A 27,518-nucleotide genomic window follows, 5' to 3' on the forward strand; every position below is an offset into this window, starting at 1 on the left:
GCTTTTTACACCTTATTTGGTGCAGCTGAATAAAACCCGGACTGTTTATTCTCGTAGTTTTTGGCTCCCATCAGGAGCGGAGAAGGCTCCAATCAAATCAGATCTGCATGAAACAACAGCTCCGCAGTCGGCCTGACACAGGTGATTTCACGCCACTTTCAAGTGAATCCTGGAGAGGGCAATTTAAGGTGAGAATCCAATCAGAAAAATGCACCGTCTCTTACAAAAACCCATAATAAAGTTGATTTAGTGATTCTCGCTGGCTGCTGTAATTTTCCCTCACCTGTGCAAATGCCTCCCAGAACATTATTTTGTACTTTTAGAGTCACTGTGAAATTAAAAATAGCTGCCAACTATCTGGAAAAGTGGCTACAAATGGTGTATGCACAGGCGTAATACAAAAATCCATCTATTAATACAATAACAACGCAAACAATTATGAGAATTTAGTAGAATCAACTAATCCTTTCTCATTAACTTAACATAAATTAACAAGTTTTATTTATTCTAGTTAATTAAATAAGTATTAAACTAGTATTTTTTTTTCCAAGCTCTTCAGAACTTATGCGTTCTTTTAACCTGAAGTCTTATAACTTGAAATGAGTTGAATGAATGTACTGTACAAAGTTCAATCAAATCATTAAATTATTTTTCTAAAGAAACATGTTTAACATATTTGCAGAATTCTGAGCAAGCATTGTTAAAAACACAGTTAAAAACTCGCCTGAGACACTTCTTTTATGTGGTTTAAACAAAGCATATGCATTGAGAGCAGTTTCACATATTCTCTTTGTGTCAATCCTGGAATAAAGTGGCTCCAAAAGGAGCAGCTGCAAATTCTTTGTATGAAGACTTTTCAAAAATGAGAAACTATAAAAGGAAATCAACTTTGTTTGTCATTTTTGTCAGTGTTACTGAAGAATTGTTGGTTCAACATGTTCTCTCACTGAATTAATATCAAGTATACTTGACTAGAAAATAGTATCTGTTATGAATCATTACACACAAAAAAAGAAGTTGAGAAAACATCATTTCAAGGCTACTGCCCTTACTAGATTTTTGAGTTTTGAATCAAACTCAAGCTCCTTTTACCAACCTATAGCCTTTTGTTGAGATAATTTACTTTTAATCTTTAGATAAACTTGAATCTTTGAGATTTAGAAAACCCAAACATTCTGTATTTCCAAAATTGTTAAGTGAGGTGGTTGGGATTGAAAATAACTATTATTGACCTTTACTTTAATGAAGTTATCCAACAATTTTTGAAATACAAAGTAAATCATCTCAATAAAATGCTATAGGTTGGGAAATGTTCTTAGTTTATTTCAAGACTAAAGACTTTGATCCATGATTATGAGTTTTCTGATGGTGTACTTCAGAAAATGTGTTCACTGTGCTTAAGATATTGAGTTGAACCAAGAACTCATCAGTTACACTGACAAACATCACAAACAAATTTGATTTCCTTCCACATTTTCTCAGTTAACACAAAGAATGTTCCAGCATTGGCACAAAAACAGACGGGTCTCAGGAGAGACTGCCACACAATGCATGCTGGGAAGTCTGCTAATATGCTTATTATGTTTCATTAGAAACTTTTAATGAGTCGATTGAACTCTGTACAGTGCATTCATTTAACTCATCATTTCAAGTCAAAAGAAGAACTCATGTTTAGAAATTCTCATCTGTTGTGAGTATAAATAGTAGATTTTTTTAATGAGAAAAAAAAACAGTTGATTCCACTAAATTTCTTTATGATTTTTTAAAGTGTGCAGTTTCTCAAAGCTCAGTGACCTGCAACATCGTATGATAGCAGTAACCTTTTCCATAAGACACAACAGATGCATCCCCATGCTCGTGATTCTACCCTTTTGAGAAATCCATAATTTTTGACAGCTCAAGATTAATAATGTTTTGTCCAATAAACAGCTGACCTGAGCAATCGTGTGACTGATTACAAATAGCCTGCTTAAATGCCGTTGTCAGTCGTTAATGGGAAAAAAGACTGAGCCAATGAAAAACTGCAACACAACTTCTGCTTTGGACCAATCAAACTAAACTGGGTGAGAAGAGGTGAAGCTGTAAATCCTGGAGGAGCTCAAATTTAATAACCACAGAAATGGAGAATGATGCAAAGAGAAGCCAAGTGTGCTAATATTCAGGGATGTTCTGGAGATGAGGAAGCATATTTTGGCTCGTAATTAATAAAACTGTTTAAAAATGTAGCTGATTTCCTTGTGCACCTCAAGCAAACATTTTGTATGAATTCACAAAATGAGGCTGACTTGCATTTTCAATGGAGGAGACTCCAATTTTCACATAGATGACATCATAGGTTGGAAAGCGAGCTCTATGGTTTGTTGAAGTCACTTTGCAGCTCCTTGGGGTGAGAGCAGTTAACTGAAGAGTGATAACTGATTATGGAGCAGATATAAAAGGTTCTGCTGCTGCTGATGTGTAGAATTCAGGATTCAGACCCAAATATTTCACTGCCCACTCAGTCACAGCCGCCGCAGGAGTGCAATTCTACATTAGATGGATCTCTACTGACATCTAGTGGTGTCATAAAGTAACTCCAGGTTTGGGACAATTCCCAGGCCTCAATACCTCAGAGTAAAAGTACTCATTTGTAAATAACAGTCCTGCGATCAAATTTTTTCTAAAATAAAGGCACCACTGATAATTACACCGTAATGTAATTTAGGAACATTATGATTCAATACAAGACTTAAAATTATTAATCATAGTTTTTTCAGCTACGATTAGTAGTAGTTGCCACTGTTAAATTTAACATTACTTTAATTGATTGAAATGTAACAACAAATATTCAGACATTATTTAATTAAAAATTACAAAGATTTTATAATTGAATAAAAAAAAACACACTACTATTTCATGTCAAAATGGCTGCTGTAAAAAATGGCCTGTTTCTACTCAGTGTGTAGGAAGAAAAAAGCGTAAAAAAGTCCGCTGCGTGAACTTGTTAGTGAACATGTTAAGGCGCCCAACAGCCACCAGCCAGCCCCAGGAGGCGCCAGCCATGCTGTGACGGACGCAGCAAGGTCAGGCGCTCAACGTGCCACCAGGGCTGCACATCCCTGCAAATGGGGATGACCGAGCCATCTGGCCACGCCCACTGACAAAAGTCATATCATATGTTCAGGCCTGGACGACTATTGAACATGTCAAATTTCAGGCAGATCCTGTGTTTTGGCGAAACATTAACCTTCGCAGTGCCATCATGGGGACACCGTTTGACGATAGGTCAAGATCTTGCCAATGTAGCATTACCATGTTTAAAGGCTTTCCGACCAGGTTTGAGTTGGATATGGTCAACCTGCTTGGAGGAGCGCATCAAAGTCTAAAACGTGACATTTCCTGTTGCCAGTACGTGGCATTATGGGTACTGGAGAATATTGTTATGTAGCTGTGTTCAGGGTGGGACTGTGATCAAACATGTGAAGTTCAGTGCACATCGGATCATTTATAGTTAAGTTATAGCAATTTCATGTTTTTTGTTGAGAAATCAAAATTCCAGGCAAGGCCACTCCCTCCAAAAATTGTCGCGGCGAGGTCGGGTGCAGGCCCCGCCTTTGCCTTTCGCCTTCGTCTGCCCCTGCACACTTACCTGCCCTCTTCAATGACAGTCAAAAACCTGACAATCAAAGTATGTAGCTCACACAGGAGCTTCAATTTGAAGATTAATTCATCCTTAAAATCTGATAATGTTTCATTAAATAAGTTATTGAATATTGCTGATATATCTAGTTTACATAAATCTGTAGCTATTCTTGTTGTAACTAATTAGTCATAATTATCAAGGACAGTATATTTATAGTAGTCTGTATATAAACAATAGTACATGATAAACTGTTAATAATCAGCATGTTTATCTCCTTGTATGTTGCAAATTAATCAAATCACACAGCAGCTACATTGCTTATATTTCAATAGAATAAGTTTTGTAATCTTGTCTCAGTTTTTGTTTTGTTTCTCTCAATGTTTTGTCTGCCGATCTAAAAGTGCTCGTTATGCAGAATGATGCATTTGAGAGTAATACCTATTATATTCTGTTAACTGAAAAGAGCTACCTTCAAATAGTTTGTGTTCACTAGGTCCAGGTTCATTAAGCAAAGTAGTGAGGGGCCTCACACTAAAATACCTCTGCCTAAATATTGTACCAGCATTGACTGGAGAGATGAGAATATCATCCCAGCCTTAAATATTATTCTGTATGGTGCTGTAGGAAGTGTAGGAGTGAGTCAGCACAAAATCTAGTCAAAGCAATCGTATGTAATGAAGAGTAATTAACACCCTTGTAAATACATGAACAGGTCAAAATAACTGTTAACCAGATTCAATAAGGTTAAACCCATGAAGAAATGTATTCAGTGGAGTATGTGCAAAAAAATCTTCCAGCTCAGCAAAGCGTTGGAATATTTCAGCCAAAGCCCTTCTGTTAACTCAGGGAATTCAGAAGTCTACATCACTGAAGTGATGCTGAAAGAACAATAAAAAATATTTTACCAAAATTAAGAGTTCCTGAAAACTGCACACAGCACAAATATGAGCCGCTGAGATACCATCCTTCACATGTGAAACTGAAAACTGACCTTTCAAAACCCTGAACTCAACTGCTTATAAAAGTGGTGAATAAAATGTACAATAGAATGAACAAAATAGAAACCTTCGACTGTAAACTGCTACATTTAGCTGTTCCTGCTCATCAAGTTAGTGCCATGAGGAAATCATACATAAAATATAAAAAGAAAAATGTATGTATGCTGCACTGATCTGTTGTTTTCAAGATTCACTCCCGCCTGCTGGTGTTTTCTAATTCATTTCGCATTTTTGTGAGCACTATCCCAACCTGCTTGTTATTTTGTTTTGTTTGGTAGGTGACAGAAATACTTATCTAACATGCACCCTGGCTGCCTGGAGGTGGAGACTAGAAATCCAAGCTGAAATAGTCTGTAGTTCTTCATTAACACCAACTACATCACTGTGACATCACTGGATGCAGGAAGAACAACAGATTTTGCATTTGTTGACTCAATGATAAAATGCCATTTCAGAGTTGGATCTGTTTGTTTGTCTTTCATATCATATTAATATATTATATTAAATATTATCTAACAGTAGTTGACAGTCAGTGTGGTCATCAGGTCTCTGAATGAAATTGTTCCACTAAGTTTGTTGTTCAAGTAAATATTTAGCCAAAAGGAGCCGAATCACAAAAACAGATGTCAGTCAGATTAACCTGTAGTTTACAGACAGCTGAGGGAAATAAGGGCCAAGATGTAGAGAAGAAAGATCAATGATTTGATATTCCAACGTTCTGACTGAACCAAATCAAACTGACATCACTGTATGACAACAAAAACAAACAGCAGCTCTGACTCTTCAAATGTTTATTTTTTCCTAGCTAACTTCATCATAAAACTTCAGAAACATACTTAAATAAACATAAACAAGGAGAGATTATTCCCACTAAAAATTACTATATTGAGATTTACAGTAATAATATATTTACTGCAAAATTCTCCCCCCAATCGCAAGTATACAGCAACTTACTGCATACATATTATACAGTACGCATGTCTTCATTTAACAGTAATCATGCTGTAAGAACTACAGAAATTGCTGTATACATATTAAACAGCAAGGATTTCTTCATTTTACAGTAATGATGCTGTGAAATTTGTAACAGTGTAAATATGCTTTGCCCTATATTTCCTGTAGTATGAATAGTTTAAATTATTAGCCTACATTGTTTTTTATTAGCTAGTTCCTGTTTTATTTTGTAGTCCTGGTCCTCCCTCATGTGTCTTGTCTTTACTTCCTTTTTTATTAGCGTTTGTTTCACCTGTTCCGGATTAGTTCCACCTGTCTGACTAATTCTTTGTAGTAATATTTGTAACGCCTGTGTTTATCCCACTATTTCATGCCAAAATAGCTGCTGTGGGAAAGGTTTCAATAACATAAGGTGATAACCCTTTTTTCAAGACCCTTTTTTTTTTGTATTTTTAATACTAAAAGAAGTGTAATGTAAAGAAACAGTTGTCTGGAATGATGAACTTTCAATCATTGCAATAAAGTAGTTCCATTGTTGGATTAGTCTAAATTATTAGCTTCCAACAATTAAGCTATTAGCTAAGTATTACTAAGTGCAAAGTAAAAGCCTGTAAGCAATAAATATGTATATAATTTGTTTATATTTGGAGATAGTAAAATAAATAAATCGTTTAATGTACGTGAAATGTATTAATTAAAATAATGAGATAATAACAAATACAAATGCATTCAAATTTAGCTTTATTGCCTCTGTAGCACATAGACAGTATACTTTATAATGTATCCTTATGGACGCAACGTCACGCACGGGGGGCACTTCCGGGTCTGTCGTGCGGAGGAGAGGCGTTGTTGTGGGCGCAGCATCCAGCAGAGATACAAAGAGGACAGCGACAATGGCCGATATATCTCTGTATCTCACTAACGTGAATGTGTCGATAGGTCAGAGCATGGAGGTGGAGCAGGTCGGTAAACACGTTTCTCTTTTGTTATCGCCACATTTTGTCGTTACCGTGTTGTTTACTGAAAAAGGCTGAGAATGATGTCGCCCGGTGCCTGTAGCTTGTTGTCACTTGTCAGCTGTGTCATGGTCATGATATTACACTAGAAAATGGACCTTTTTTCACACAGTTTTGCACAAAATGTAAAAGGCTACACTGACTAAATGGCTCCTATATATAATATTCCCTTTATAACACACTGTCTGTATGTTTTAATGTGATGCGTTCACTGACTCAGAACCCTAAAGACTTTGAGAGTGTGGAGCTGGAGGAGCAGGACAGGAGAGAGGAGCAGCAGCAGCAGAGGGAGAAGGTTCCTCGCAGGATCATCCATTTCTCCAGCGGGGAGACCATGGAGGAGTACAGCACCGACGAGGAGGAGGGAGAGGACAAGGAGCCAGAGAGGAAAGACCTGCTGTCCTCCCCGGTCGATGCGGTGAGGGTGAGGAATTTCTGTGTCTGTGTGTGGGTACGAGGAGCCAAATGAGGACAAGGGAAATGATGGAGGGAGGGCAGCGAGTGTGTGAGAGGGACAAGGAATTTGTGTTTTCTGTAAATTATTTAAATGTGGAGCAATAGGAAACTTATTGTCCTCTGGACTGTACATTTGTGTGTTGCAGTCAAAGCTGACCTGGGGTCCATACTTCTGGTTTCACATGTGGAGAGCTGCCACGTCCACCATCTCAGGTTTGTTTATTAACATCATCATTTACAACTTGAAGTCCACCTTTGATCTGTATCATTATTTATCTATTTATCTTTTTTGAGGATTAGTCCAGTTATATGGTATCATCAGATCACCATGGCAACCTGTGCTGCACAGTTCAGAGGAGCCAATCAAAACAGATCGAAGTTTACAATAGATATAAATATATAAATATAATAAATATTCGTAAATCACTAGAACCATTTTGTGTACCATGATAGAAAAAACATTTCTTCCACAGCCATGTGTCCACACTGGTTTTAAAACAGGTCTTCTACAGCAGTAGAGGGATTGCATTTTAAGACACTAAAAGACTAATGAATGGTGATGAGAGCTGCATATTAATTGCACGCGCTGCACACAGTGCTAATTAGCTCAGTATATTATAAATGCAACTTCTCAGTCAGGTGGATCTGATCAGACATTCATTTCTTTGCCTCGGTACTTTTCTTCTCTGCTTTTGCAGCAGGATGAGCTTTACTTTAAACCGCTCATGTAAAATTCATCATGAGACTGAAACATTAAAAGGAATCTATGTAAAAAAAAAAAAAAAATATATATATATATATATATATATATATATATATATATATATATATATATATATACATATATATATATATATCTGTTTTTCTGTTTATGGATAATCATATTATTTTACATACAACTGATCAGACTGAAAAATCCAACTGAATTTAGCACATAATTAATTTGAATTCATTTGAATACAACCCATGCAGCATAATGAGTAGTTTCATTTAATCACTTATTCCTTATTACAGTTTCATGTGATTACATTGTATGAGTTTTATTACATTTTTGCACAACTTTTTGCTGCTACAGTAATCTAAATTTCGCATGAGTATCTGTTTCATTATGTTTCATATTTAGTACTCTGCTGGTGGTTCTGGTGATGTTGCATGTTATTGGTTTGAAGTTATGATCTCCTCCCAGACTTAACTGAGCCAGTACAAAACCACCGTTTAGAATCACCATTGATACGCTCAGGCAAGACAGTCAGGTCACAAAGGGTTTTGAAAGACTAATTTGAATTTACTTTGATACCGGCCCTTCTATGGATGAAATCAATGCTAAAAAATATTTATTTACAAATATTGCATGAGATTTTTCACCAATGTTTTTAAAATATTATTTATGTTACTCAAGCTGTGGACCTGACTATATTTTGGAAAGCTGTCTAAAGTTAGACCAAATATGAATAACTGATATTGCTGACATTAAAACCAGAATCTGGGAGGTTAGCAGAGAATTGTAACAAATGTCTTACAAAGATTAAGTGGTGCTTTTTGTCACAGAAATATTACCTAATTCAAACTGTAGTCAAAGATTAGTCCAAACAGGGTGCTGCATCATTAGTCAAGGACATTTGACTTATAATTTATTTATGTAGCTGCTCCTTATTGTTTTCCAGCCTGTGACTACCTGGGGGAGAGGATGGCTTCTCTGTTCGGGATAACATCAGCCAAATATCAGTATGCTATCGATGAATACTACAGGATGAAGAAAGAGGTACGCTACACTGAGGGTCTGCTGTTGTGAATCCATATTATTGTCATTTTCTATTCTGTTTACCAGCTCATGTACTTATCTGTGGTGTGTGTGTGTCAGAGGGAGGAAGAGAAAGAGGAAAATCGCCTGTCAGAAGAAGCGGAACGATCCTTCGACCAGCTACAGTCTCAGGAAGACGAAGCGATCACCGCGCCAGACCAGCCGGACATGGCTGCCGCTCACCCTGACGTGACTTATCAGATAGAGAATGAAAACCAGCCTCCGTCGAGCACCATCATAGTCCCCGCAATCGTCACAGCAACCTAACCGTCCCTAGAAATGGACGTTTGCGCTTTAATGTCTGTCTGTTTGTTAAAGAAGGAACACTGTCTCGTTTCACCAAGCACCGTTTGGTTTGTGTACAACACAGCTTTAGATGGGCAGTGCTGCTGTATTGTGGTTGTTTGGCGAGGACAGTAGTGTTGGATCAACTCCTCTGACCACTGAGTGTCCCTTTGCAACAGCGTAGCAACTGATAAAGTAACTGCTGGATAATGGACCAACATATTTAGATCTTTGAATATATTAAGATAAACAAGAAGTAATATTTCTCGTTCCGATACTTATTCCAGTACTTGACATTTGCATATGTGCTGAAGCCGTGTACCGATCTAAGTTAAATTGAGAGATACAATCTGGGTGGAGCTAAAAAGATACAACACTAGTGTTAGCATTAGCTTAACATTAGCCTTTCCTTTTCAGCTTTCTTAAGCGTTAACTCCTTCATTTCAAATAACAGATGAGACTTTGCTTGGTCTTGAGAAGCTGCAGCATTTATAAACTCACACACTGTAACTTGAACCGTATGTTTACTGCCAGGCTGACGCTTTTCTGCGCAGAACACCGCCACCTCTTTCTCAAGCGGTACATTATTACAACCTCCTCCACCGTCACCATGTTTGCTGTTAGAAAGTTTTGACTCTTCTTCTTCTTTGGGGTAACTTTTGACTCTCAGCGGCACCCTCTAGTGGATGTATTGCTTAACATCCATGCAAATGCAAGGACGCATGGAAGTATATAATCTGTGACCGTTACATCATTTGAAATGGGCATATTATTGTAGGCAAAGGGGATATTAATGAGTCTTAAAGCTGAATGAATATAAAATGGTGCTGTGAAGGAACAGGGTCCCTTTTGAGTGATAATTAATTAGAAAATACTGGATCAGTGCATAGACTAATCCAGCATATTAGGCTGTATCATAGGCATTGCAGATACTGGTATCAGTATTGGAACAACCCTGGAAAAATATACAGTGAGCCTGTAAGGCAGAAAATTTTATATCAGGTGCCAGTTTATCTACTAGCACATAGTGCAGTTGACATTGTCAACTTGTTGGTTATCACATTATACAGGAGCTACTGCATTAACAGTTGCTACAGCAGCCTCCTTGATTTGAGCGCTAGCTGTGGAGTGAAGGTTAAATGTTGCTCCTCTGTGCCTCTGACGGACCGGACACTGTGCCTAAATCACCAATACAGCCAAGTCAGTGACAGATCTGGACAAAGCATCACACAACATATTTGAAAATGACTGAAAGTGTCTGAAGACGTAAAACAGCCTTTGACTCAGTGAGAACACTCTAGCCTAGGCTTTTGTGGTATCTGTTTCTTCATGACTTCATACCCTCCTGACATTTTAACAGGGATTACGGCATTATGATGGTATTTGTGTAAAACAGTCCACCTCCTTTGCAAAAGTAGTAGGCTACTCCCTCAACATAGGTGGAGCTGGTTACCAAAGCAACGCTATTCCCGGATTTCGGAAACAAGAAACACTCAGGAGCTTTGCTTTGGCCTTGATAAGCTGCAGCCTTTATTCCTGTTTACTCAAAAACTGTAAACTGTACATTTACTTCCAGTGTGACACATTCACTGTTAGTCTTTGCCACCACAGACTGACATCTTGTGGAGCACGCTCAATACAGTACCGGTTAAATAGAAAGAGAAGTGTCTGTGTTTTTGACGGTATTGAAACTGCTGGGTTTTTCTATACCCTGGTATACCTTCATACCTTTCTACCACCCAAGCTCACTCTAGCCTTTTCAAATATTTGATGCACAAACATCAGCTGTTTTGTCCAGATCTGGTCAAACTGGTGCATTCTTGATACACCTGGCTGCACCAAAGAGCTGACCATTTTAACACTCGCTCACCTGTTTATTTGCTCTCTCTGTTTTTGTATTAATGCTTATAAAGCTTGTATTGCACTTAATGTCTGTGGAAGCACTGAGCAGATTTAGCCTTGGTTATCAAATCATCTGTGGACCAGGAGACTTACTGACCTTTGTTTTGTTTTTAAAAAACAATGAAAACGGGTTTAGGTGTTCTGTGTTGCTCTTATTATCTGCCTTATCTACTGTGGTTACATAGTAGATGTGGTATGAATGCCTTTGATAATGGCAGGGAGCATTGTTACACTAAGTCTGTATAAAGACTTGTAAACTTACATTTTTAACTGTTTTTAGTACAATTTTGATATTTATGTATTTATTTTACTGAACTGATGAAGAATTTGATTTAAGCATTTTTTCTATTGATTTAGTAACACTGTAACGAACTGTTAATAAAATCATAATTATTGTCTGACTTTTAAACTTTTCTCTCTTAGTCTCTTTTCCAGTGTATAATTTTGATAAAATTTTAACGACATAAGTGGAAAATCTGTATTATTTTACTGTGTCAGTGTTGGCAGTCGTGCTGTTTTGTCTGCCCGTCGACAGACTCATAGTGGTGCTACAGTGTGAGTGATGTGAGCGATGGTCTTTGTCACTGCTAACAAAGAGCCGTGTGTTGTTCTGTATGCAGACTGCTCTGAGGTCAGAGACCTCGTCCACCCGCCACACAATGTGTCCATTCTCGGGTCAGAGTGGGTTTCTGTGGTCCAGAACGACCTCCACAGTAGTCACGCCCTCGCCGCTACTGACATACACAGCAGACACACAGTCCATACTCTGAACTATGAAAACATGGACAACATGCAAAGTAATAGCTGGTAGGTTTGATAGTTGGATGTATATGAGAAACACTATGACATTAACTACTGTTACTGCATTTCATTTGTTACAGCAAAATGATGATTTTTTCCATAGTACGACACGTCTCCCCACAATGTCTGCATTTAAGTGTTGTTTCAAGTTAGTTATATTTGACAGAGTTTGTACCCTCCTACAAATAAAAGACAATAATAAAACACAGCCAGAGCCTGATTAGCATAGCTTAGTTTAAAAACTGGAAAATATGGCTCAAGGGTGTTAAATACAAATATACACCCTTTAAAACAAACAACACAATAACAAATGACTTCAGTTTGATGTCATTGTGAAGTAGAGTGGGATCAGAAATGATGGCAGAAATCATGTTCATTGATGAGGTCATTAAAGTTTTATTCATGTTAATGTTAAGTCACGTTCACGACTCACTGTCAAACTTTATTCAACATACAGTATGTCTTTTCCCTGAAGTTATAGCAGCTGAAACTAGCCAGCAACAGCTAAATAATGCATCATTGCCTTGAATAAAAACAGGTTTCTCTGGGTTTAACAATTGAGCGATTGTTGAAAACACTTGGGTAAGTGCACAACTCAACAAAATAGTGTTTCTAGAAATTTTAATGTGGAAATGTTACATATTCTAGCTTTAACACTATGTACCTGACTATTCCTTAGCTGGAAACTGTTTCTAGACAATCGTCAGAGACTCCAGTAAGTTACTGCTTCTTAATCTTGACTCAAGATACACTTTCTAGCTTTTTCCATATACACAGGATGGCATTTGCGGTTGAAAGCTCTGAAATAAGTTAGCAGGTGGACAAACTACTGGTTCTAATGTCAAGAATGACCATTCACACTCAAGTCAAATTGTTTTCTCATTTCAAGACACAAACTGATGCTGAGTGTGATTTACAAAAGCCTCATCTGGTTGGAAATTGTGTATTTGGACATGCAGCATCTTTCATAGTATACAAACTCACAATAAAGATGCTGCTGCATGACGCTCTGTTTGGTGGCTGCTTACACACTGCTGAACTACGTCATTGTGGTGATGGCGTGATGAGACAGCTCATAGTAATGACATACTTGTAGTGAAGTCGATCCATGCCACAGCCGGGCCACACAAGGCAGCCTCACACGACAACGAGACTGACGGCCAATGCCGCCCACTGACAGCCTGCACAGTGCACAGAGACAGACACACTGCTGATAATTCATCACGCTCGTATACATAATTCAGAAACACAGTCAGGGCAGGTTTTTTAATTATGATTCAGACCTGATATATTGTTAGTAACTGCTCGGTATCAGTTGAGATGTGAGCCTCAAGGCAAGGCCAAAGCCAGTGTTCTTGCAAACGGTCCATCATTGAAAAAGACTCATTTTATCCTTCAAAAACAGCTCCTGGCTGCTTATCTTTATTATTTATTTATTTGCTTTTGATTCAATTATGCACTTTCAGAAAGCCTCCGGTTTATGATTGAATACACTGTAGGTGTACAGACAAAAGTAATTTCTTCATCAAAGACGGTATCAATTAACTCCTATGGCATTTGGTTGGACTGATTACTTTTATTGTCCATCAAGGGGCAGTTTGAGGCAAGCAAACACTTGTTTATCTGTATCATAAACACATCCACACACACAAAAACAATTTTAAAAAATCAAATATGATAATGTAAGCAAAGAGCAGAAATACGCAAAGGTGAACGGCACTAGCCTGCTAACAATATCCAACACCATGAAGGGACATAACGTCAAAAAGGCACATTGTGTCAAAAAGCATTAAAAATACAAGTGTGTTTATGAATCTACACACAAAGTAAACTGACAATTTCTTGTACTGTGGCTGTCCATAAGTCTGATGGCTTCTGGATGATCATAGAAGATAAGATAAGCTTTATTGATCTCATACAACTGCTCAAGGATAAAAACCGTGAATGATAAATACACATGAAAAAATATCTAGAATATAAAATAAAAAAAAATATCTACACAAATTATATACACTATATATACAACTCTCACTTATAAAAATGAAAAGACAATTGTGCCAGACACCCATATTGTAGTACACACAGTGTATGGCATTTTATTAAGAGAAAAAAATATAAATATCTAAATTTGACTGAAATGAGCATTTTATTTTATCATGTTCCAACATTTCTCCATTTATTGACAGAAAATGACAAGTGGTCAAGATGACACCAGTCAGCTCAGCTGTATTTGTTGGCTCGTGATCATCCCTCCTCCTCTTCATCACAACCCAGTGAGGCTCAGGTTTGAAGATTGGGTTGGACATGACAGGGTCTCGATCCGGTGGTCCTCCATCTGCACCTTGGTTTGACCCGGCTGTGTGACATGGAGCATTGTCCTCCTGGAAAAAAAAAAAACAAGTGAGAGTTTGGGAGCAGCCTCACTGTAGCACCCTGAGATCATTACGGATGATCCACCAAATTTCACAGTGTGTGCGAGACACTGTGGTTTGTAGGCATGTCCAGGGGCCTGTATTATAAAACTAATTCAACATACTCAGGGTGTCTTTAAGTGATCTGGCTTGACTAAACACTGAACATTTGCAGCATCTGACCAATCGCAGCATGAACAAGACCACTGACAACACACCGGCATGTTGCACAAATAAAAAGCAAACTATAATATTAGACAAATAATAAAGAGTGGTATAGGAATGATAACAATCATAATCCAGACTCAAAGAAAAACTCCTGCAGCTACATGCAGGAAGGACAGACGGCAAAAAAAACAATCACACTGTGTGAATAATAATAATAATCATGGTAATCATGCTTTTCAGGATCCTCAAAGACACTTTACATCAATTAAAAGAAAAGACAAGGAAAAATATATTAAACACACAACACTGATCAAACATTAAAAACAGTTCAAAATGCAAATTAAAAGTCACTGTGTCTCCAAAGCCTCTTGTACAGTCACAGCTGAGTGTTTTCACAAGGGTGCCTGATGTTTTCAGCTGAAAAAAAAAACACTTTGGACACAGGGCGTTATAATATCACTGCTCCATCATTAGAGCACCAGTAGATCTGACTATAATTACATTTGTGTAATCAGTTAAATTAATGTGCTGCTTAGATGTATCCTTGTTGTGCGTGTTTTAGTCTTATTCTTTCAGCTGCACCCGGTGGTGTCTGACTTGGGAGAGAAATATATCATTTAATATGTCTTCTGATCTGCAGACAGATGAAAATTTTATATCTTCCCAACCATCACCACAACATCTGTATACAAGAAAAATAAAGGTTGAACTGAGAACCTCCAATAATAATCCTGCTGACAGGATAGAGTTTATTTTGGAGGGGTTTTGGAGATTTGCTTCAAGTTAAATAAAAGTTGGCCACTATATAAAAGATCTCAGCACAAACTTTGCATAAATCTGTTTATACTCTGAGTTTATCTGATCAAACGGTTGTGATTGGCAGTGCTGATGAGAATCAGTTGTACGCACATGAAATGATTTTTTTTTCTTTTGCAACATGGAGAAGTCTGAGTGCTCCTCATTTCACAAGCCATGAAAATGACTGTCCATGTGGTCTCTGCAGACAGAAACACATGTAAATAGTCTGAAAATGAAAAATCTTCTATCACTACGCTTTTCTTTTTCTCTCTCAGCCTTTCTCTCTCTCTCTCTCTCTCTCTCGGATGTCCTCCTGTGCACCCAAGGTAAACACCCAAAGCATTCACCTTCACTGCCTGCCAGCAGCCGAGCCAGCTCTGCTCCATGAACCAAAAACTTAACCAAATCATGAAGAAAATCTGGACAGCTGTTTTATGTTGATTTCAGCTGTGTCAGCCCAAAAAGAATTGGCTGCATCCATGTTCAACAGACCTTAAAATATGCAGGAAAAATGAGTTAGAATGAGGAAAAAGGCTGGAGGCATTGTTATCTTTGTAATTAGTAGGTAAAGAAAAATGAAACCACTGCTGATGAGTTTCTTAAGCAGTACGTAAAATTTTGCCTCGCAAGGCAGCTGGATTTGTGAGATCACAAGATCACACGAGAATCCATCTTGCCAGGCTTCAAGTTCTCACTTTGTATCTGCACCAAAAGTCAGTCAGTGTCCTAGAGGGGACCATTGGACAGTGAGAAGCGTCCATGGGAGCAACTCGTCTCGAACAAACCATGGCGGTTCACACAGATACTGTGATAGCATCAGCAAAGAACGTCTCAGAGTTTGATCTGATTGGTTGAAGTCTGTGTTAGACGTGATAGACAGATGGTTCATCCAATCACCTGCTAAGTGTTTCTGGAGGTGCTTGCCCTTTTCCAAACAGTTTCTAAGGAGGACTTTCCAGATGGATCTGTGTAATACTACACACTTAATGTCATTAGTTATAGTAGCAAAATTTAAAATTTATTTTTAAAAAATCTCAAGACGTTTTCTCAGTTCAATCTTTATTGTCCAGCCCGATATTTGTCTTGCAGCAAAACCAGACAATGTTCAGTGACTTTGTCTGTATCGGCACTGTGTGCAGGTTGTTCATTATTCTCAAAAAAAAAAATCCTATTTAGTGTGTCTTGGACTTTTTTTCTTTTTATCATGATATCCAGAGGGAAGGAGTTTTTTTTCATTCTTATGAAACTATCTTGTCATTATGTCCACTTTCTTTCCTTCCTTTTTAAAATTACTTTCCAGGGCCAGTTATTACTGGTTGGTGGGGTTCTCCCCAGTCAGTCCACTAGAGGGCAGTACTGGATTTACCAGCAGAGACTAACTGGGGTTACTATGGGCCAGCGGTGATATTCGAGTTCAAACAGTGAATGTAAATAAACTGATTTTAAAGTAGGATTTTTGGTGATTTTTAGGAAAAGTTTGAAAATTGCTTTAACAATATAACATAGAATAAAGCACATCATGTGAAATATTTTCAGATAAAATAGTAAAACGATGATAAATGGAAAAGATTATATAATGAAGTGCATGTGGGTTTTCTAGTGTGAAACAGGTTTGACTGAGTGTCTGTCATCGACCTTTGTAGGCAACAGTGTGTGCAGTGGTGCAGCAGGGAAGAAACAGAGTCTGAGCAGAGACGCTGTCTATTTGGGCAGCTTCCTTCTGGGACACATGAGACACGCAGCAGTCATCAGGCAATCTGTGATTAAGAGGGAAAATCCAGAGCTGAGAATTCACAATGCCATTCCTTGTGACTGAGTGTTTACTGGTGCAGCCGTCGATGTGCATGCGTCTGCATGTGTGCAAAAGGGTCCGTCCCAAACTTCAGCCCTCATGTGCCAGTCCCCCGCCTGCAAGCGTGTCCACGCGCCGACCTCAAGTTGTCCGCTGCTACTTCAAACATACCTGACATTTTTGTGGGCTTTGAGTTGTGGGGGTGGGGACAGGAGGTGTACTCAGAGCTCTGGGGAGACCAGTTTAGCAAGCTTCACTTCTGATTTATTCAAAGGAAGAGGTGGGAAGTAACAAAGGACGAATACTTTTGTTACTGTACTTTTGTTCCCTACACTTGCCCCCCCAACCCACCTGCACTGTCTTAGTGAGGCCATAACCCTCCTTTTCTTTTTCATACATGCCTGCACACTGTGTTAATGACAATAAAACTGAACTGAATTAAAGTCATTTTAACATAACTGAATTTGAACAAACATATCTGTATTTTAAACTTCTTGCATTTTCAAAACAGGCTCACTACTTTAGTTTGAATGTTTCTGAGCATTGATTTATTAGCTTTTCTTTTGCATTTTTGAGCGCTGCCGTCCTAACATCAGGACTGATTTCAACCTAAATGGACAGGACAGCAACACAAAGAAAAGACCATCAGTGCGTATGAAAAATGGTGTAAAATTTGTAACGGGACAAAAAAGATGTAACAAGTTGCAACAAAACATAAAAGACATAAAAGATGTAAAAAGACAAAAAAAAAGTCACGACAAGGCGTATGAGACAAAAAAACACAAAAAACAAAACACGTAACTAGACGTAACAATTCAAAAAAGGCGTACAAGACATTAACAGAACAAAAAACATGTAACAAAACAAAAGTGACATAAAAGATATAACAAGATAAAGAGTCATGACAAGACGTAAAAGACAGACAGGATGTTACAAGACAAAAAAGATAACAAAATGAAAAACAACACAAACCACAGACAAAAAAGATGACAAACTAAGCTAAATACTATATAAAAAACACAAACAAGATAAAGTAGACAGAGAGGGAGATGGCAGTAGAAATGTCCTTCAGTGGGAGACTTATTACTTTTATACTTCAAGTACTTTTCAGAGCATGCACTTTTTCACTTTTACTTGAGTAAAGAAGTCAAATCAGAACAGAGTTCAACAAAGTATCTGTACTTCTACTGGAGTAAAGAATGTGTGTATTTTTTTCACCTCTGCTCAAAGGTGATACACTAGTCTAACCACATGTCCTAAAAATGTTTCACACCACACCTGACTGCCATGTGCACTGATGCATCCAATCTTTTATTCACCAGGGCGCACATGCAGATTAGTCACTCACAAATCACGCTTACAAATACTTTACAAAAGCACAATTTGTGCTGCAGATGCAAAACTTCATGCAGACCAGTCTGCTACCAGGCTGGCTGGCCTGTCACATCTCTACAATCTAATTTCCTTGAGATACAGACTCTTTTTTTTAAAAACATCCGTACAACTGCTCCTCAGCGGCAAAAAAGACGTGTGTATATAAATGGAAACAGAGGCAAAGGTGAGGGGGCAAAGACACCATAGGGACAGTGAGACATATAGAAAGACAGAAGGAGGGAGGATGATGAGAACAGCAGCAGCCCCTTTGATGTGGGCCTCAGCGGGGCCCTGTGTGTGTCTAAGACGAGGCAGGCCTTGTGAGGGAAGGGGATTTCCAGCACCACTTGGTCTCCTGTCTCAACCCCCTTTAGCCTTTGCTTCCTCCGTGGGCTACAGCTTAAAAACACAGACAGGCAGACAGCCCCGCTTACAGCGAGACAAAGACTCCAACGCTGTCACCCTGGAATGACAGAGCCATTGGTATTTTAGTGATAAGACACTGTTGTGTTACCACATCCCTTTGGGGGTAAAGTGGAGTAGAGTCAGATGGTAGTTTGTGGGTTGCTTTGCTGTGGAAGTTCCTCTTCTTTAGGTTTGCATACTACATGATGATAGTGTGATGGGTTTTTTTTTTGTTTACACTCATACTTCTCATTGAAACATGCATTAAAGTGGTTTGATAAGCCACTCTGTACCGGCAGAATTCAATCAACTCAATAAATTAAGTTTCTACAAAAACATAGTAGCGGAGAATGCTCTTTTTATAGTTTGAGGAATATAGCTATGTGTCTCTGATACATTTATATATAAGTTATTGTTGCTTAATCATAATGAATTCACTGGTAGCAGTTTCTTATGTTGTCTTTCTTTGATAATATGCGCCTGTGCATGTGTGAGTGCTTACATGATCAACAAACCTGCAGCTTGTCCGCAGCTTATCTCCAAAATTACTGGGCCAATCAGTGATTTTTTTTCATTGCGTATACTTATGATGGTGTGCTGATGGACATCTGTGATTCACATTTTTTGAAAAACCTGCCTCCACGCCGGCAACAGCCATGTCTTCAGGCATTATGTTTTAACGTCATCCCATACTTATCAACACCATATCTCAAACGCCATGGAGGAATTTATTCAAACTTGGCACAAATGACCACTTGGACCAATGATGAAATGATTAGATTTTGGTGTTCAAAGATCAAAAGTCAGTGACCTTACTGTGCACATTTTGGTCATTTTTACAGTGTTGATACTTTAGTAGTATAATTTATGTCAGTATAGTGCAATATTTTTGAATTAGCATCCTTTGTTAAATCCATAGTTTGCAAGCAATGCAATATTACTGTCTAAAAACATGAATACTCATCATCCAATCATTTTATTTTCTCCAACACAGATTTATTTTTCAATGCATAAAAACATCTTATATGCATGATAATGATCTCCTGTTACATTACTGCTGAAGCTCTTCTGTATCTTCACACACTTGCAGTTCACACTACGCTCACTCAGTCTGTCTGCACAGCACACACACACACACAGTGCCCTTTACACACCCAAACACACATGCACACACCCAAATGCAGAAAACACGCACTTGACTTGTCAAAGAAGCACTTAACACACACACACACACACGCACATGTATGCGCACACACACTGGCTTGTGGAAAGTCCCTGGCACTGGCTGCCTCCTATCTCAGCTGCAAGTTTGCTAGTTCAGGTGGCTGTTAATGACAACAATGCAAAGAGAATATGACCTATGAACCTGTGCCACCTATACAGTGCCAGCTGTGCATGCACTGATTGACCTGTGGTTTATTAGACAAAAAAAAAAGGTTTTTAAAAACACTAAATTAAATAAAGGGGGGATTTCAGGGCCCAGAATTAACCCCAACCACAAACTAATTCTGGCTGGCCTCAAGTTATATACACATTGCAAGGTTTTCCGATGTGTACTCAATCATTCTGTTCTAACAGTGCAAAACAAAAGAGGAACTACGCTGAAAAATCAGGTGTAATTCTTCATGCAAATGAAGAAGTTTGTCCATTTCACCTCATAGTTCTGACCAACAAGACCCTCAGTGAAGTTAAGAAATATTCTCTATCTTGTGAACACTCCTGCAACAGCCCTAAGTCTCTTTAAAAGTGTTCTGTATATATTCTCTGTTTTTATGTTAAAAGCTATGTACTTTTAATTAAGTATTCACTTCAGTTGTTGTTGTTGAGCCCCTATATGAAGTCTAACTTTTGTTGTTCTCTGTTTGTCTTCTCTTTGTGCTATTTTATCGTTCTTTGTGCTCACTGTGTCAGACAGCAGGAAACCTGTGCGCCTGGCTCAGCCTAAAACCTGTTTTTAAACTGAGTCAGGCCCACAGCTGGGGATGTTTTTCCTGCTAAAAATAATACAGAAAAAAGTCAAATAAATAAAAAAGCATTTCATTTTTGAGTAGAAGTGTATATATCTGCAGAAAATTTGAAAATTTCCTTGTAGAAAACATGACCACAAGGTGAATGGAATGTATGAGTCAGTTCATGTCCTTGATCATTAGAAGCACCTGACAGTATCTCATCCTTATCGTTTTCAAACACATTATGACTCAAGCTCCCGTCAACCATCGACCAGTGGACGCACAGCGTCCTTGATCACTATCTCCAACTTTCGTCTCATCTGGACAAGAGTCATGACTGATGGATGCTAAAACTTTGTGAAAAGTCCCTGTACAGAACTGACCTGATTAGGTTTGACATACTATATCAATGACTGACTGATAATCTTTGCCACAGACACTTACACTTTTTTATGTCCTTTTATCAGTCAAGTTGTGAATAAATTTAAGTTTAAGCCAGGGGCAGAACCAGGCAAAGCAAACCACAAAGAAATGCAAAATGACTACAAAGAGAAGTAAAAAAAAAACACAAATAGGCTACAAAGTACAAAGAAACATAAAACATGGATGCAAAAGACTACAAATGGATGCAAAAGAACTACAAAAACATGGAAAAGAACTACAAAGAGATGCAAAATAACTACACAATTACACTAAAAAACTACAAAAAAATATAAAATAACTACAAAGACATGCAAAACAGCTACAAAAAGACATTAAATAAGTACAGAGACATAAAACAACTACAACAAGATGAAAAAGACCAGACAGTGATGTAAAACAACCAGACACAAAACAATAACAAAAAGACGCAGAGACATAACACAACTACAAAGAGACATTAAACAAAGAGACATAAAATAATTTAAAATGACCACAAAGAGATGCAAAACAGCTACTAAAGAATGTAAAACAACTACAAAGAGACCCGGAACAGGAACAGAGACATAACACAACTAAAAAGAAACATAAGACAACTGCAAAGAGACATAAAACAACTACAAAGAGATGCAAAACAACTACAGTGAGATCCAAAACAACTACAAGGATGCAAAACAAACACAAAGAGACGTTTAACAACACAGCTGTGTCATTTGTAGTTGTTTGTGTCAATCTGGGTGTCTTGCTAGTCTATAGGAAGGGTGGGGACCTTTAACATTTCTGTGTGCCCATCGTCGCGTAATCTAGTAACCACAACTTTAATTCTAAGTCTTAACTGGCCCTCCCACTGCAAATGCTCATTAATCCCAGTTTAAGGTAAACAAGTCAAAAAAAACATGGTGATATAGTATCCAGTATAGGTGGTTAGGTAATAACAAAATGTTTACTGTCACATGCAGTCCACCTTTCACTCCCTGCACCACCACTTCCATGTCATTTCCAGTTGGAACAAGTAGCAGTAAGTGCGATTATTTTGGCCTTTTGACATTGTTTGAGAAACCTTGACTGGTCAGTGGGTGTTTTGTTTTTGCAGGGTGGAGGCCTGCTCCCTTTTTCAGAATGGCTTATGTAACCACTGGTCAGAGCAAAACGGTAGTGAAACATCCTCTGCAGAATAATGCGCCTGCATGGGTGGAGCGCGGAGCTGCAAAGGACACTGAGGTCCAGATGTATACTTTAGGTACTTTCCTCTGTAAAGGGCAGTCCCAGTGTCTGTCATTCATGTTCTCAGATCTGATGCACAGCGAGCGGTGTGTGAACAGGGGTTTGAAACGAGGAAGCAGTAAATATGTCAGCTCCCTTCTGGGTCGATGACAGATAGCTCAGCTTGTGGTTGTCTGTGACAAAAATAACAGAATGGGGACTGCAGTTCAATTGAATGTACCTTTTAAAATATTGTACTTTTATTTTAACCATTCACAGACAGAAAATGAAATGGAAAGCTTATCATTTGCTTGACATTTGTCTTCATTTGATGGTCATGACCTGCTTTAGGCAAATCTCTTAATTTTGACTAAATTTAGACATGAATAAAAACAAATGGCACGAACTATGTAAAGCACTAAGCAAATTAGGTTTGTTTCCCCATTGGTGCACTAATGGTCTCTCTCTCTCTCTCTCTCTCTCCCTATACAGCACTTACATCATAAACGAATGTGTTGTGAGATACGATCCAGATCCGGTCACCACTGCAGGTAACTGCATTAGGTTCAGCTTAGAAATATAACAAAAGTGCCTTTGTCTTGTTTTGGTATGTCAGGTGCTTTAATGGAATTGCATAGATGATTATTGAGAATAAATGCATAATATACGTGATGCACAGGTTCGTAATACAAGTAGCATATAAGCAGATATATATTATGTAGTTAAACATCTTTTAAAGACACATCTTTAACTTTGTTGAGTTTAAACTAGAATCTGTGTGATACAGGTTTATTTAGTGGATTACAGCATTAGATTTTGTGCCAGTTTTAAGCAGCAAGCAAGCCATAAGTACAACATGTTATTACCTTGCACAACTGATGATGCTAGCATGTTAGCAACTGCAGATTTACACATCCAGCAGACATAAGGCAACATTAGCATGCATTTGCAGTCACTGATAATGCACGACTAGCTACAAAATACACAAAACAACTACAGAGACAAATTTATGAAAATTCACATTCAGTTTTTGTTTTCTATCAACTACTGAGGTCATCTGGCTTTATTTTTTTTTTAGTGCAGCTTTCTGTCTGTTGTCTACATTGCCAAAGAAAGCAGTTGTCTCTGTTTAAAAGACTGCACATGTGTATTTGTGTTAAACATGACCTGTCTTTATTTCATCCTATTTACAGAATATGACCAGACAAGGGGTATTTCTTCAGGGGGGGAGGGGGCGGGTCACTGGCCAACTCTGAAATCTGATTGGCCACCCCAAGTGCTCATTATCCACAAATATCATTGGCTATCTGTCCAGTGAAAGGCACAACCTTAAGTAGAACAAAGTCTTTGATGTTTATAAATGGGCAATGTGTAAGTGGTCTATTTTCTTAAATTGTTAATTTAATTTACAGATAAGTCTAGAAGCTTTACCTTAGAGTATTTGTCTTGCGCTACTATGTCGAGTTATGATTGGTAGGATTATCTTTTTAAACACAGTGACTGTAAATCAGCGCCTTATTTGGGCCACCCCAGTCAAAAAGTCCCGGATACGCCCCTGTTCCAGTCACCTATGACCTGCAAAAAGGAGTATCACAAACAAAGGTCAAGCAATTAGTGAGTCTGTGAGTCCTTGGGGAGTGGTAACGTCAAAGGGGAATTATGAGGACATCACACATAACATGATTCACACCCCCCAAAAAAAACTGTTTCCGTCACTGGAAGAAGGCGAGAACGTGAAGAACGTTGCGTCCCAGAGGAGGTCAAGCATGGAGGTGCAGCTCAGCGTGTCAGTCAGAACATCTTGTCTGAAATCTTGAAGTGCTAACACAACTTGTGACAAGGAAATCTCCCGACATCCTGGAGGGGAGGAAACTCCCTGCTCTTGTTGTACTCTGGCCTGCCCACGCAGCAGCAAAACAATAGATATTTTTAGCCTTTTGTTAAATTTATCCCACTTACCAGCACTGTTAAAATCAAATTGCTATTTACATTTTTGAAGGGTTTTTTGGCAAGACAAACCCTGTCTCCTGCCTGCTCGCTGCTTTGATAAAGCTTGTGGCTGACATCTTTGCATCTTTTTCTTTGTCATGTGCGGTGAGGTGCACCAAATACAGCCTCATAGCTAAGTGCTTGTTATGTCTGTGCCTCATTCACAGTGTACTGTATATTTACAGAAAAGACCTGACTCTTTTATCTTCCCTTTAAATGTCCTCGACACAAAGGATCCCACGCCTTCTGGAGTCGCTACCAGACCGGCCTGTTTGTCTGTCTGTGGGGGAAACAGTTCATGACACACAGAGGGAAATATGAGAGGAAGAACAGAGGGAGGCAGTCAAGCAACTCATTGTCCTTAGTTGAGGATTCAGCGGGACAAAATATATGGAGACACGCAGTGAGAGAGGAATTCCCCTCAGTAAGTTCAAACGATTGCAGATGTGCGCCTGGCCGACTGCTACTGCACACATCTGGGCCAGAAAAGCTTCCCCGCACGCCTCCTCCTCCTCCCGCTCCTCCATCCTCCGAGCCCTCCGTGTCTCGTCTCTATAACACTGCCCTCCGCTCTACCCTGCTAAAGCAATTAGGTTGAACACATGGCCGGCGTAAACTACCGCTCACCGGGCAGCCGCTTCACCAGCTGCGGCGGATCCATGGCAGAGCGTGTATCGGAGGAGGCCTGAAAAGACCATTATCTTGGCGGCTGGGAGGAGAAAGATTTGGCGGAGGGAAAGTTTGGGGGATTTCAGAAGGGAGAGATGCAGCCTCTTAGTAACAGTGCTACTGGAGGTCAGCAGTAGTCCGCCACCTCTGCAAAACGGCACTTTTAACGTGCAGAAGTGCAGGGCTTGCACATTGTTAAAGCTTCATTTTCATTTCTCAAAACCACTTCTACAAAGAAACAGAGAAGTACTCACATTCTTCACTCAAGTAGAAGCACAGATATTTGTGTAAAAATAAAACAGACTCTGGTAAAAGCACTTAATCAATTTCTTTACTCAAGTAAAAGTGAAAAGTGAAAAAGTACAGGCTGTGAAATGGACTCAATGAAAGTAATAAAGTCTCCCTCTGAATACTCTGTTTATGTACAAAGTCAACTGCTTTTCTCCAGTCGAGTCTCCCTCTCTGTCTGTTTTGTCTTGTCTTTTACATTGTTTTTGTTTTATGTCTTTTTTTTAACCTTTTTCATCTGATGTCTTTTTTGTTTTGTTCAGTCCACATCACTTTTTTGTCTTGTTATGTCTTTTACCTCTTGCTGCATCTTTTTTGTCTTGAAACATCTTTTACATCTTAATATGTATTTTTTGTCTTATTACGTTTTTTTTTGTCTTGTAATGTCCTTTTAGTTTTGTCACGTCTTTTACACCTTGTTGAGTCTTTTATGTCTTGTTACGTCACCTGGTCTTTTTTGTCTTGAAATGTCCTTTACATCTTGTTACATGTTTTTTGTTTTAAAGTGCCTTTTATGTCCTGTAATGTCTCTTTCATTTTGTTACCTCTTTAATGACTTGTTACAACTTTTTTGTCTCATTACTTCTTTTACATCATTTTACATGTTGTTACATCATTTTTGTCTCATTCTGTCAGTCATGCATGATAGGCAGTGATGGATACACAAAGAAATTGTCTTCTCTATGTGTTATTATCCCATCTCTTTAAGATTAAATCAGTCTTGGGAAGGCAGCGTGCAATGATACAAAATAAAGCTAATCCATAATTCCTCTCAAATACAGTACAACTAACGTAACAAGCCTGTTTTGCAAATGTAATTTGAGAGGAAAGTGTAGCTATTTCTACAGTAATTAAGTATTTGTACTTTACAACCTCTGCAAACAAAGCAACTTTTCAACATATATGTGCAGTTTTACTTTGAAGTGCATAAAGGCCTTTCATGAGATTAATGAAAAGAAGTTTAGAAAAGAAGTGTGAAAGAGTAGGCATGCATGTCTGAGTGGTTTCTTCTTAAATTACAGTACAGCATGTCCTCTGGAACGAGGAACACTCCCAGCTACTATAACTAATTGATCTAAAATATCTGACAAACAGGAGGCGTCTTTGGCACTCCTCACCTGGCACAGGTTTGTTTACCTCTTCTAAGGAAGACATGCACCTGAGTCAGTCAGTCTTGTTTACACTCACTCAGAGACAACAGGCGCTCCACCTAGGCCACATGCATACTAGCCGCTGTACGCATGTGCACACACACACACTAGTGGGAAATTCCCAGCAAAAATTCCACTCTAGCAGTCCTCTGTGAGCACATTCCTGTGTTTTTCATAACATCTCGCTGCTGAAATGAAAGTTGAATTTACAGTTGTGGGCCAGTTTTGAAGCTCCAGCGTACCCTCAAGCTAGCAATAAATCTTCCTAGACTGAGGATATTGCATGTAAGCTTATATCCCTGCTGAATTTCCTGGATGCTGTTCACTTTGGGAATGTGGGGGAGCATGAAAGAACAGGCAGAGAAGACAAGAGGAGGAAGACACCAAAGGATTTAAGAGCAAAGTCATTCTTAAAGTGCTAAAATGTTAAATAAAGCAAGATATTGCCCAATAATTTATTGGTTGCAGCTCTAAATAGAGTCTATGTTTAGCCAGCATGCAAAATAGCATCATGACTAACCATCAGTCATATCGGTTGTTTAATTTTTGGGAAAAGTTTCCTCATTCCAAATTCCCCTAACATTCCCTGAAGTGACTCCACCACCGAATATAGTTATTTATTTCTAATCATGTTTGACGATCTAACATAACCAAATAAGATCGCTGAGTGCATGTTTTCCATTTGTGGACAGTGTGGACACTCAATTAATGAATGCACAAGTGTGTGAAAGGGGGGATTTTTGTAGGCGTACAGTAGTGTGCAGAAAATGAGTCATGCTTTTTGGTGACTTGGATCAGTCTCGCTCCACACTGCGCCACGAGCGTGTCTATCAAGCTGTGGTCATTTCTCCAGGACTGCCCAATGTTTAGTAATACAACAGTTCGATTGTTCTTGTTGGTCTTTCACATATTGGGCTGATGCATCTCTTTCATCATCATGTAAGAAATGGTCCAAAGTACCGTTGGTTTGGCCGCTGCTGTATTGTACAGTTGGCATTGGTGCAATGCAGCAGGGTGTTTCCTCTCTTCTTAAGCCATCAGGAGATTACTGACTCCACTCTGTTAT

At 38.6% G+C, this 27,518-nt stretch overlaps 1 protein-coding gene across 2 annotated transcripts; it reads left to right on the plus strand.

The window, feature by feature from the left end:
• Positions 1-6,347: 6,347 nt before the first annotated feature.
• Positions 6,348-11,443, plus strand: LOC146314092 (protein FAM177A1-like). Of its 2 annotated transcripts, none has more exons than XM_084737997.1 (5): positions 6,348-6,536; positions 6,811-7,008; positions 7,193-7,259; positions 8,711-8,808; positions 8,908-11,443. In XM_084737997.1, the coding sequence occupies exons 1-5, from the start codon at positions 6,363-6,365 to the stop codon at positions 9,112-9,114; spliced, it is 744 nt and encodes a 247-aa protein (XP_084594123.1). In that variant the 5' UTR covers positions 6,348-6,362; the 3' UTR covers positions 9,115-11,443. The 2 variants fall into 2 exon arrangements, with proteins under 2 accessions (XP_084594123.1, XP_084594122.1); XM_084737996.1 differs by having other exon boundaries at positions 6,351-6,536; positions 6,811-7,014.
• The last annotated feature ends 16,075 nt before the right edge of the window (positions 11,444-27,518 follow it).

The sequence above is a fragment of the Lutjanus erythropterus genome, chromosome 15 (assembly GCF_056507025.1).
Source record: "Lutjanus erythropterus isolate fLutEry1 chromosome 15, fLutEry1.hap2, whole genome shotgun sequence".
In the NCBI taxonomy this organism is placed as follows: Eukaryota; Metazoa; Chordata; class Actinopteri; order Lutjaniformes; family Lutjanidae; genus Lutjanus; species Lutjanus erythropterus.